This window comes from Aquarana catesbeiana, linkage group LG09, assembly GCF_042186555.1.
Source record: "Aquarana catesbeiana isolate 2022-GZ linkage group LG09, ASM4218655v1, whole genome shotgun sequence".
NCBI classification, from domain to species: Eukaryota; Metazoa; Chordata; class Amphibia; order Anura; family Ranidae; genus Aquarana; species Aquarana catesbeiana.
This window is the reverse complement of record NC_133332.1, coordinates 199935782-199948841: the sequence shown is the minus strand read 5'-3', so window position 1 is coordinate 199948841 and position 13060 is coordinate 199935782. Positions and strand designations below refer to the sequence as shown.

General features: G+C 42.9%; 1 protein-coding gene across 13 annotated transcripts in view; it reads left to right on the top strand.

Moving 5' to 3' along the window:
• DAB2IP (DAB2 interacting protein) overlaps nt 1-13060 on the top strand; it is a 728988-nt gene that overhangs the window by 581454 nt on the left and 134474 nt on the right. For all 13 annotated transcript variants that reach the window (XR_012236021.1, XR_012236022.1, XM_073599533.1 and 10 more), the window contains 2 exons: nt 433-531; nt 1617-2171. Coding sequence is in view for 11 of the 13 variants with exons in the window: in XM_073599533.1 (XP_073455634.1) it covers nt 433-531; nt 1617-2171 (654 nt within the window). In the remaining 2 variants the exon portion in view is untranslated. The remainder of the gene's footprint in view (nt 1-432; nt 532-1616; nt 2172-13060) is intronic.

Here is a 13060-nt window from a genome sequence, read left to right as displayed (position 1 = left end):
TATATATACAGCGTTGTTGATATAATTTATGCAAAAACATCATCTCCCTCTATGTTGAAAATACAACATTTCTAGGGTGTATTCCTCCCAACAGTTAGGCATATAGGATACAATTTAAAGAACCAGGAACTATATTTGACTACTCCTCCGCTTATCATAACTGAACAAGTCTGAACCAGGATAAAAAAAAGCAAAGCTTCCTAGACCAGATTAGTTCTTCTGACTTTCCTCTGTGTGCTGTCAGTCAGTATGATTTAGAGGAGATGGGCTGAGCATAGGCACGCCATTTGTGAGGGTGTTAGGTCCTGTTCTCATATTGTTGGCAAGGAAAGTGATAATTGTTGTTCAGTAGAAGGATCAGTGTTTTGTTTCAGATGGAGATTTAGAATCTTGTTTTTCTTAAGTAACATGTTTTTTTTTTTTTCTTGGCAGGTTACAGCATCCTCTGGAAGTAAATGTTTCTCCTGTCGCTCAGCAGCTGAACGCGACAAATGGATGGAAAACCTGCGCCGTGCTGTTCATCCCAATAAGGTAATGTGTGGTTCAATATCTTTATTCTCCTCCATTCATTCCCACCCACTGAATAGTCATAAGACAACTTAAAGCGCTGCTCCGAAAGAAATTTGACTTTTTAGATAAAAATACCCCTATAATACTGATGCTTAGTGTAGTCTACTAAAGGTGCCATGCTGTAAACTAAGGGCCATTTTGTATATGTGCATCGTTGTTTTCTTACTTTAGGAAGTCCCAGCACGCTGCAGCCATCTCCTGTGTGGGCATCTGAAGCCGCAGTGTATTACTTCCAGGATTCCGTACATTATGGCTACCCTGCATGTACCTGCCGATCTCACACATGCACAGTGCGGCGCGAGCAGTATAATAGCTTGTAGTTCGGCTTTGCCTATTGCCTCCTGAGATTGATGACACACATCTCCCAGGAGACATTGCAAAGCCTGGAAATGAAGTGAGGGGCCGCGGCCACTAAGTAGGGAGTGAAAAAAAGATAAAAGCTGAAATAAAGTAAGTGATCCCAAAAAAAAAAAAAAAATTACAATTGGTTTTAAGGGTACATATTAGTGCTGGATGGTGAGGAGTGTAAAATGTGGGTGGATTATGGGAAACATAAAAATGGCAGCAATAATGGCTCTCCTTCATCCCATCGCAGCTGTCATGTGACAGCTCAGCATCATGTGTCCAGTAATAGGATTATGGGAAAGAAAAAGGTTGGCAGCCACAATGGCTCAATTTTCTCTTGGCACAGGACAGCTGTGTAACCACTCAGCACCGTTTGTGCAGCAATGGTATTATGGGTAAAATAGCGAGGTGGTGGCCCTAATGGCTTAGCTATATCCCCACCACAGAACAGTCATGTGACCACACAGCACTGTCCAGTGACAGGATTATGGGAAAAAATAAAGAGACGGCAGCTATAATTGTTCAGCTTTTTTTCCCTACAGGAGCATTTATTCACTACAGAGCTGTGTCCCTGTACTGTATGTCAATTATACTGTATATGAACCATAGTGGCCCATGTGCACCATATCCTACTGACTTGTACACAGGGTTTCTAGAGCGTTTCCCACAAGAACTGAGACTTGTTATTTGTGTGTTTGTAGGACAATACCCGCCGAGTGGAGAATATGCTTAAATTGTGGATTATTGAAGCCAAGGACCTTCCTGCAAAGAAGAAATACCTATGCGAGCTGTTTTTGGATGATGTCCTTTATGCACGAACTACCTGCAAGCTAAAAACGGACAATGTCTTCTGGGGGGAGCATTTTGAGTTCAACAACCTGCCAGCACTGAAGAGCATAACGGTGCATTTATACAAGGAGACGGATAAGAAGAAGAAGAAGGATAAGAACAACTACATGGGACTGGTCAATATCCCTGTCGCTGCGGTTACAGGGCGCCAGTTTGTGGAGAAATGGTACCCTGTGGTGTCCACAAACACTAGCAAGGGCAAATCGGCTGGCCCCATGATTCGAATTAAGAGCCGCTACCAGAGCATCAACATCCTTCCCATGGAGATGTACAAAGAGTTTGCTGAGTACATCACTAATAACTACATGAACCTGTGCTCCACCCTGGAGGGCGTCCTCAGCGTCAAGAACAAGGAGGAAATGGCATCCGCGTTGGTCCATATACTGCAGAGCACTGGGAAGGCCAAGGTGAGATTGATGCTGCCTGAAGGTCCTGCTTGTCTTTATCTTTATATATCCCACACTGGGTAGTTTCCATGTCCTTATATATGTGAAAAATTGGGTAGACCCCATAGAAATCAGTGACTTTGTCAACATATTTGAACAGGCAAACATTAGATCTTTGTTCAAACAGTCTCTAGTGATAAAGCTGATATACTTGATTAAGAAAACAAAAAAGCCTATTTAAAAATGTATTTAACAAAATATCAATAGCTGTAATAAATTTACTGTGGAAAGATAAATACACCCTTGGCAACAAAAGCTGGTATTTTCCCTGTATTAGAAATAAGTTCTTGTTGGCATTTTGTATAAATGCCCACTAGAGTCTGACTGTGTGTAAAGGGTCCCACACCAGTGCTCCTGGCTTCTCCTCTTCTTCTCGATGGCTTCTTGTGCTGGCACACCTGCTGGCTCAATCCCAAGCCGGTTGCCTGTGTCCACAGACACAGACAGTGCGGCTCTGCCCAGCCCGCCCCACTCCCCCACTCCCCCACTCCTTTGTCACAAGATTTGATTGATAGCAGCAGGAGCCAGTGTTTCCTACTGATATCAATCTGGAAACTGTAATAATTTTGCTTCTATGTTCACGTTAGAACAGCAAAGTCCTTTTTTTTTTTTTTTTTTTTTATACATCTCTCATGCAGGTTGAACTGGTGCAACCTCTTTCTGAATGTAGATGCATGCATTTTGACCCCATCTGTTGCAAGAGTTACCAGAACACCCAGCAATGAATGTTTGTGGTCCTTTAAGACTTCTTTTAGTATCACACAGTAAGTTCTTGGATTAAATTTGCTGGACCTGTTGTTCCTGGACAAATTAGTGATTATTTTCCATACAGTGGAATGCTAATTGCAAATAGTGTGGCAGTTTTTTTTTAAGTCCCTTTGACAACCCGTAGGCACCCACAGTTTTCTTTCTGAGGGCCTATTGTTCTTGGCTTGATGACATCACACATGTCAGTAGCAAAAAGATAACCAGACACTAGATATTTAAGTTATAAAGGGATATTTTACTTTTTCAAAAAAAATTCTGAAAGGTAAACTAACACCCTCCGCACCTGCCAGATCCATGCTGTACTTACCTCCTTGGTTGATAAAGTTTCACCATCCACACAGTCTGGTGCAGCAGTCCTGGGGTTTTGAAACCACGCTGCTCTTCTCCTTCATTTCTAGACAAATCAGAACCTCTCATCTCATCTATCCCAGCGTCCTCAGGCAAAGAAGAGGAAGAATTGTGCAGTTTTCAAACCTCAGGACCGCTGCATCAGACTGCATGTACAGTGATCACCCACAGAGGTAGGTGCAGCTGGAACCAGGGGGCGAGGAGAGTGTGGAATGGTAATAAACCTTTTCGTTTTTTTCCGAAAAGGTGAACTTACATTTTAAATAAAACACATTCTGCCAGCATACTCCATATGGAGCTCTAATCATAACACCTAGTTTGGAACATTGGATGCTGATTTCATGGATTTGAAGTGGTGGTAAATGTAGGGCTGTACGTAATGATTCCATATGACAAATCTGCATTTGTTATTCATTTAGATCAGGGGTCTCCAAACTTTCTTTAAAAGGGGCCAGTTTACAGTCCTTCAGTCTTTAGGGGGGCCGGACCATGGCCAGTGGGTGTTGAAATTTTCCTGGCGTCAGTGGGAGTAAACAATTCATCTTTGATATTAGGGGAAGGAATAGTAACCCATCATTGATGTCAGTGGGAGGAATAGTGCCCCATTGTTGGTGTCAGTGGGAGGAATATTGCCCCATCATTGGTGACCGCGGGAGGAATAGTGCCCCATTGTCGGTGTCAGTGGGAGGAATAGTGCCCCATCATTGGTGACCGTGGAAGGAATAGTGCCCCATCATTGGTGACCGTGGGAGGAATAATGCCCCATTGTTGGTGTCAGTGGGAGGAATAGTGCCCCATCTTTGGTGTCAATGGGAGGAATAATGCCCCATCGTTAGTGTCAGTTTGATGAAAAGTCCCCCATCGTTGGCGTCAATGGGAGAAATAGTGCCCCAAGGGCCAGATAAAGGCAAGCAAACGGCCACATCCAGCCCCCGGGCCGCAGTTTGGAGACCACTTTTTTAAAAAAAAACGAATAAATGACAATATTAGGTCCCATTGGTTCAAGTATGTCACCATTATCTGTTGGTACTATATGAATCAAGATCTAGTGTGCACCCTTTCAAATATGTTGAAAAGGTCAACAAATTCAGCAGGGCGTGCATAGAGTTCACATGACTGTATATCTTTGCTCTGGGTATTTCTCTTGTCCTTTATTTCACACAGGATATTTTCCATATTCTTATATAGTGTCTGCTAAATATTTCCCATGGCCTATATTCAGCACTGGATATTTTCCATGAACATTATGTATTTTCCTTTTCCTTACATAATATACCTTGGATATTTCCCAAGAATTTGTACATCCCACATTGTATATTTGTCATATCTTTATATATCTCATGCTGGTTATTTTGCATGCTCTAATACATCCACTGCAAGTGTCTGATGTTTGTATAACCAGTATCAGATCTATGGACCTTTTCACATTGCTGGGCCATCCTGAAATAGTGCTTCAGTCATTATATGCTGGGACTTTTAGTACCCCAGTAACTGGAAGGTATAAATCTGGTTATCTTTATTGTGAATTCTTCAGTAATTTCCAGAGTAGTGGTCTCCAAACTGTGTCCGGGGGCAGGATGCAGCCCTTTGCTTGCATTTATCTGGCCTTTGGGGCACTATTTCATCCACTGACACCAATGAAGGGGCATAATACCCCCCACTGACACCAATGAAGGGGCGCAATTCCTCCCAGTGACACCAACAATAGGGCCTAATTACATCATTGATGTGGCACAGTTCCTTCCAATGATAACAATGAAGCCCATGTGAAGTATGGTTTGTGGAAAGAAGCACTTGGTTTGCAAACTCCTAGTTAGCAGAAACAATATTGCTGAAAGTTGAAAGATTTGTACATTAACCCTGATATAACTGCAAGCACAATAATTGATGCTTTGGCCCGAGCCAGGCTAACTCGATTTACTTTTTGAAATTCGTAAATCTTCCTCTTTATCTCTCCCCATTCTAATGCCTCATGCACTTGAAGCTTAAAGCGGGGGTCCACCTAAACCGCCAAAAAAAAAAATATTAAAAGCCAGCAGCTACAAATACTGCAGCCGCTGACTTTTAATACATGGCCACTTACCTGTCCCAGGGTCCAGCGATGTCGGCAGGCGACGCCGAGAACCCGCTCGGTTCTCGGCAGCTGCCGCCGCCATCCTAGGTGAGGGAATCAGGAAGTGAAGCGTTGCGGCTTCACTTCCCGGTTCCCTACTGCGCATGCACGAGTCGCACTGCGCATCGTAACTGGTACCCGCTATCTCCTGGGAGCTGTGTGTTTCCCAGGAGACAGCGCGGACTGACAGGACGAGGCATAGACTCCCATGGGAGTCTATGCCGGAAGTGGGTGCAAATACCTGTCTTAGACAGGTATCTGCACCCCCCTCCCCCCTGAAAGGTGCCAAATGTGACACCGGAGGGGGGGAGGGTTCCGAAAAGCGGAAGTTCCATTTTTGTGTGGAACTCCGCTTTAAAAAACGCCACTTATTCAGGAGTTTAGAGGTTTTTGGGGGGTTTATTTAACCCGTAAAAGCACCACTATGTAAGCCTATGTCTCCATGCACACATTTACAGGCAGAAATAAAAAACACCAAAGGCGCGTTCTTGAGAGGAGCGGAAGAGCAGAAAATACGCTCCTAAACGTGCATAGACATCTAATGCTTCTGTGTGTTAATGCATTCCAATGGCTAGAATAAATTAATGTTCTAGCCAGTAGAATGCATTTACGCTCAAATGATATACGCGCCTAAACACGCATAAATTTGTGTGCAATATGCTTCTTTTATCGCATGGTTTTAAGATGCATTTTCCTGCCAGTAGTTCATTCAAAAGGGCTTTTACAGATGCCCCATGTGTATGAGGCCTTTGAATATTATGAAAATATGTTAATGATTGCTCTGAACTGAGGTTTGTTATAATTATTTAGTGTCATCTATGTATCTGGGTGTATATCAGATCATAATCATCGGGGTGTGTTGATGGAGTGTGTCATGTCACAGATCAGAATAATATATTGTACATACCTCCCACCTTTTTGAGATGGGAACGAGGGGTATGTAGGCATAGGACACACCCCTTGCCACACACCCCTTAAAGGAGAAAGAAAAAGATCAGTTAAACCCACAAGTGCTTTTTTACCACTATAATTCCTTTATACTGGCTTTTGAAATTTACAAATGCAACAATTTAGATATTGTATGAAAGGTTTAGCACTGGGAAACACTTTTTTTTTTTTTAAGATAATTTGTGCTTTTTATATACACCTATATAGATCAGACCAAAATGAGGGACAAATGAAAAGGAAAGAGGGACAGAGGGACTTTGTTCCAAATCAGAGACAGTCCCTTGAAATCAGGAACAGTTGGGAGCTATGTATTTTTACCAAATGTGTATAATGTGCTTGATTAGTATGCAATACCCAGAATTGCACCTGGCCAAGGTTGAGAATATGCAGGTATCTCTGCTATCAAAGGTTTGTTCCTGGGAAGTGTAAAGAGAGCTGTAGTAGTGGATTGGGGGTCAGTGTGCAAACTTCAACTACAAAAAAAAAGTACTTTTTTTGATAATGTTACATGCAGTCCTCTCTATCTGATCATATTATATTGATTCTATCATTTTACTTCTGCCGGCTAGTGGGGCTGGTGCAGAACAATTACTAAATTATTCTTAATATGTAATAATTATAAATACATCCTCTCCCCCAAGGTAAACTAGCATATACAAATATATGTAGCACTGTTAAACTTTGATAATGGTTGGAGGGTGGATATATAATACTATAACATGATAATAGAATACTAATTCCATTGCACCCCAGTGAAGTGGGGCCATGTCCTGGCTATGTGCAGTTCACACTCTGCTCTATCACCTTATGCTGTGTGGAGTGTCATGAATACCTCTCACTGTCCTTACCTAGAAGGCTTGCAGACCGCGTTGCTGTTCCCGTGTTTATTTTAATAAAAATCACAGTTTATATATGGAATGGTTCAAGAAAGGTCACACCGTGGCTTTCACAGATTATTAATTGATGTCTGGGTACATAATGTAATATGGACAAAGCACAATTTACTTTGATATCGGCTCAGGACTGTATACAGTTCTATATTCAAATGATCCCATTACTGCATGTCATTGCTTTTATCTTTCCAACTAGAAAGTTACCCACAATATTAACATTCATATACTCCAGTCAGTGTTTCTGTAAGTTAATCTAAAGTCAATCTGAAATTCCTAAACTATATACACTTTCATATGATCCTTCTTCTTCTTCCATTGTTTATGTTACAGCCTATCACAGAGGTCTGTGTGCATTGATATGATTCCATTACCATCTCTATGGTAATCTCTAGAGGTTTTGATACAGCCAACCAGAGAGGCCTAAATAATATACATAGGCATTTGGTCAGCCTCCATCACTGGATTTACCATTTAGCATTTATGTCGATCAAACAACATGGAGCTCTTTTCTGGCGAACACTGGCAAAAGAAGTTCCCGCTGATGATCAGACATAAACAGGATCTGTGTGCAAACACACACGTGTTAATTGCCATCATTCCCGCGTCCTCACCGCCTTCCCACTCCCTGTTCAGAGATTGTTGGCAGCACTGGGATGATCTGTGAATTGTATGATTCACAGAGTGCGTTTGCTGGCAGACACTCTGCTTTGCTCATTTTACAGGAATCCACTTTTATTGGACTGGCAGGAGCATGATATGGCCAGCTAATTCATTCCTGAGATAAGAACCGTAAATGTGCAGTGCGGATAGAAACTGCCATTCTCTTGTCAGTAATTAGAAGTGTGGAGACAATTTATCAGCACACACTATGCGCAGAAACAAGCTTTATAAATCATTAGCACACACTGAGAGGATCATTTACATCAAGCTGGTCTTCTTACATGTTTATCTAAAGCAAACCTAAGAACAGGCTATAAAAACCACGCAGTCATATTCAGAAATCTTTTCTCCATGCTTGTGGGTGCAACTTCTGCCAGTTGTTACATGAATCTGTGCAAACTATCTTTAGTGCCGGTTCACACGGGGGGCGACTTGTCAGGCGACCTAGTCGTCTGACAAGTCGCCTCCCATTCTGTACAATGGAACCGTTCTAATCGGAGCAATGCAAGTCGCTCCGACTTAGAAAAAGGTTCCTGTACTACTTTGGGGGCGACTTGGGGCGACTTGCATAGACTTCTATACAGAAGTCGTTTTGCAAGTCGCCGTGGCAGTCGCGTGCAGGTCTCGGTGAGGCGACCTGCAAGTCGTGCCGCCCCTAGTGTGAACCGAACCTTAAGGTTCGGCTTACACTGATACAACATAGGATTCGACTTGTGAGACCCCAAGTCGTATGACATGTGAAATTCAAAGTTTCCCTCTGAGAGCTGCCTTAACTGATACTACACAAGTCTGTCCAACTTTAGAAAAGGTTAATGCACTTTTTTGGTCCGACTTTGACACAACTTTAATGCCACAGAGTGTAAAAAGTCACTTCAAAGTCATATCAAAGTCGGACTCCAAAGTTGCACTCAAAGTCGCACGACTTTTGAGTTGGGCTAGTGTCAACTGAGCCTATTACCGCAATGTGTGGGCCCTTGGCTACAATAGACTTCCGGAAGATAGGGCAGTCTCATGTGCACCTTGTATGTGGTGTTTTGTATGTGGGGTATGCGCCTTGTATGTGGCATGCAAGCCTTGTTTGCAGAGTGTGCACCTTATATGTGGAATGAACACTTTGTATGTGGTATGGTGTTTGTATGTGGGGTGTTTGCCTTGTATATGGAATGTACACCGTGCTTGTGCAATGTACTCCTTGTATGTAGAATGTACGCCTTGTTTGTGGAATGTACTCCTTGTATGTGGAATGTACACTGTGCATGTGCATTGTACCCCTTGTATGTAGAATGTACTCCTTGTATGTGGAATGTACGCCTTGTTTGTGGAATGTACGCCTTGTTTGTGGAATGTACGCCTTGTTTGTGGAATGTACGCCTTGTTTGTGGAATGTACGCCTTGTTTGTGGAATGTACGCCTTGTATGTGGAATGTACGCCTTGTATGTGGAATGTACACCGTGCTTGTGCAATGTACGCCTTGTTTGTGGAATGTACTCCTTGTATGTGGAATGTACACCGTGCATGTGCATTGTACCCCTTGTATGTAGAATGTACGCCTTGTTTGTGGAATGTACTCCTTGTATGTGGAATGTACACCGTGCATGTGCATTGTACCCCTTGTATGTAGAATGTACGCCTTGTTTGTGGAATGTACTCCTTGTATGTGGAATGTACGCCTTGTTTGTGCAATGTACGCCTTGTTTGTGCAATGTACGCCTTGTTTGTGGAATGTACTCCTTGTATGTGGAATGTACACCGTGCATGTGCATTGTACCCCTTGTATGTAGAATGTACGCCTTGTTTGTGGAATGTACTCCTTGTATGTGGAATGTACACCGTGCATGTGCATTGTACCCCTTGTATGTAGAATGTACGCCTTGTTTGTGGAATGTACTCCTTGTATGTGGAATGTACGCCTTGTTTGTGGAATGTACGCCTTGTTTGTGGAATGTACGCCTTGTATGTGGAATGTACGCCTTGTTTGTGGAATGTACGCCTTGTATGTGGAATGTACGCCTTGTATGTGGAATGTACGCCTTGTATGTGGAATGTACTCCTTGTATGAGGAATGTACTCCTTGTATGTGGAATGTACTCCTTGTATGCGGAATGTACGCCTTGTTTGTGGAATGTATATTTTGTATGTGGAATGTACATCTTGTATGTGGAATGTGCTCCTTGCATGTGGAATGTACTCCTAGTATGGATAACTTAGGCCTCATGCACATTGGACATTTTGGCCATCTCTCCAAGACACCTTTCCCCCTGGTAGTGGCGTTTTGGCAGAATGTGCACCACGTTTAGGCACATTAAGCGCCTGGGCGTTAAATTATTTCCTTGGCTAGAATAATAATGTATTCTGGCCATTGAAACGAATGAACGATCAAGCGCTAAATGTGCCTAGCATTAATATATGTGTAATATATGTGTTTTAGGCGCAACAAGCGTTTTTTTCTGCCAAAAGGTCATTGCTTCTGGACCTGCTGCCAGTGGATTTTTTTTCTGCCTCCAAATGACCCTGCCTCTTAATGCCTACATGTGCATTGACACATTGGCTAACATGCAGGGTGTTTAACGGCAGAGTTGACAAAAAAGCCAGACGCCCCTAGAAGCAGCAATACAAACATCCAGTGTGCATGAGGCCTTACACCTTGTATGCTTAACATATGCCGTGCATATGGAATGTACGCCATGTATGAGGAGTGTATGCTTTGTATATGGAATATGCACCTTGTATGTGGAATGTATGCTTTTGTATGTAGAATGTAGACCTTGTATGTAGAATGTATGCCTTGTATGTGGAATGTACTCCTTGTATGTGAAATGTACAACTTTATTTGAAATGTACACCATGAATGCAGAACATTTGCAATGACCTAACCCTGGTATGTGTGGTATATAAAAGAAAATTGCATTGCAACCAATGCTATGTTCACCTTACTGCAAAGGCTAGTTATAGGTTGGAGTGGTTGCCATTTTTTTTTTGTACAGTTGGTTGAATTGGACACAGGGACACACTGGATGCCTTCGCTGCCATTGTCCTGGACCACAGAGTTAGGACCGCAGTATATACAGAGGTCCCTTGACATGGGCACAGCGGCTTACGCATATATTTGGAAATGCATGCAAACAAAACCTTCCGTTCAACGCAAACTGTTAGACAGGGTCAATTTGGTTGTTTGCAAGCTGGCTGGTAGGTTTACTATGTGTGGTGTACCCCTTTTGTGAATGTTGTGTTTGCTTTTTATTATGTGGGTGCCTGGCAATGTTTATGTGTTGCAGTTGGAAGCACAGAAAAGGCCTCTGGCTGACGCCAGCCAGATTAAAATGACGCCACAGATATCCTCGGCCTGATGCTGAAGTTTCGTATGTCTGCTTTTCTTTGCTTACCTTCAAAAGTCTAAACATTATAAAATTCCCCCTCTTTTCCCCCCTTTTACTGCTCTCTGTTCCCGACCGCTCATGCGTTAACAATGAATGGATGTGATATCCGATAAATGCCTCACCTTCGCCGGTGAATTAATCTGCAGACATCTGTTGGATGAGCTGCTGGCGAGGAGGTTTGTAGAACTTGTGTCGCATTATTATTTTGTCCTAATTAGCATAATGCTATGTAAAACATGGTTTTAAAGTTCGTTTTCCGAGTATTTCACAAACGGATTTCAAATCTTGCTGGAATCAATCATGTAACGTTACTTGTAATGGCTAGAGGATTGCAAATGCGCAGGGCCCCTTTTTCGAGGAAAAGGAACGTGCCAGCAACCAATCACATTGTCAGAGATATTCAGGCTGGATGCTCTGTGAGCTTTGTCATCGGTGTGGGTTATTTTTACTCAGTGTTTGTCTCGATTTTAGGATCCTATCAGAAAAAAACTTTGTGTGGGTCCCTTATTCTAGAATTAAAGTAGAGGAGGGATGTTCTCTAAGCCCCTGCATCTAGGATGGGGAGGGAAAAATCTCCCCAGTGGAGACATAGACAAATATAGGTATCTGTAAGAGATGTTAACCCTTCACCATGCCATTCAATGTAAAAAAAAAAAAGAAGACGATCCACTTTGAGCAGCAATTCCTTTACATCAGGTTACAACAGGTAAACCTAGTCAATAAAGTGGTAGTAATCTCCAGCCAACACTGCAGCTGTGTGAAGCCAGAAAGTTCATACGATTTACCTTCACTTGAGTGGTAATAATCCACTGTGGACAGATTCAGCAAGCCATTTACAGTGCCTTTTGTGGGAGCCTATGACTACTTATTTCCTGAGTCTCTATTGGTAAAGACCTCTCATGCTTCAATATGTGTATGGGTAGGACAACCATGAGCTTAGAAAAAGGGCAGAACTGGAACTGGGGAACACAGTAGCTACATTTCCAATGTCCAGGAACTTGGCAACTACACTATATTACCAAGAGTATTGGGACGCCTGCCTTTACACGTATATGAACTTTAATGGCATCCCATTCTTAGTCCGTAGGGGTCAATATTGAGGTGGGAAGGCTGTCCACAAGGTTTTGGAGTGGATCTATGGGAATTTTTGACCATTCTTCCAGAAGCGAATTGGTGAGGTCAGGCACTGTGGTGAACGAGAAGGCCTGGCTCGCAGTCTCCACACTAATTCATCCCACAGGTGTTCAAGACTTTGTGCAGGCCAGTCAAGTTCCTCCACTGCAAACTCGCTCATCCATGGACCTTGTTTGTGCACTGGTGCGCAGTCATGTTGGAACAGGAAGGGGCCATCCCCAAGCTGTTTCCACAAAGTTGGGAGCATGAAATTGTCCAAAATGTCTTGGTATGCTGACGCTTTAAGAGTGAAGACGCTTAGTTCACTGGAACTAAGAGGCCAAGCCCAACCCCTGAAAAACAACCCCACACCATAATCCCCTCTCCACCAAATGACTTGACCAGTGCACAAAGCAAGGGCCATAAAGACGTGGATGAGCGCATTTGGGGTGGAGGAACTTGACTGGTCTGCACAGAGTCCTGACCTCAACCCAATGACCTTACAAATGCGCTTCGGGAAGAATGGTCAAACATTACCATAGACCAGTGTTTCTCAACTTCAGTCCTCAAGGAGCCCCAACAGGTCATGTTTTCAGGTTTTCCATTATTTTGCACAGGTGATTTGATCA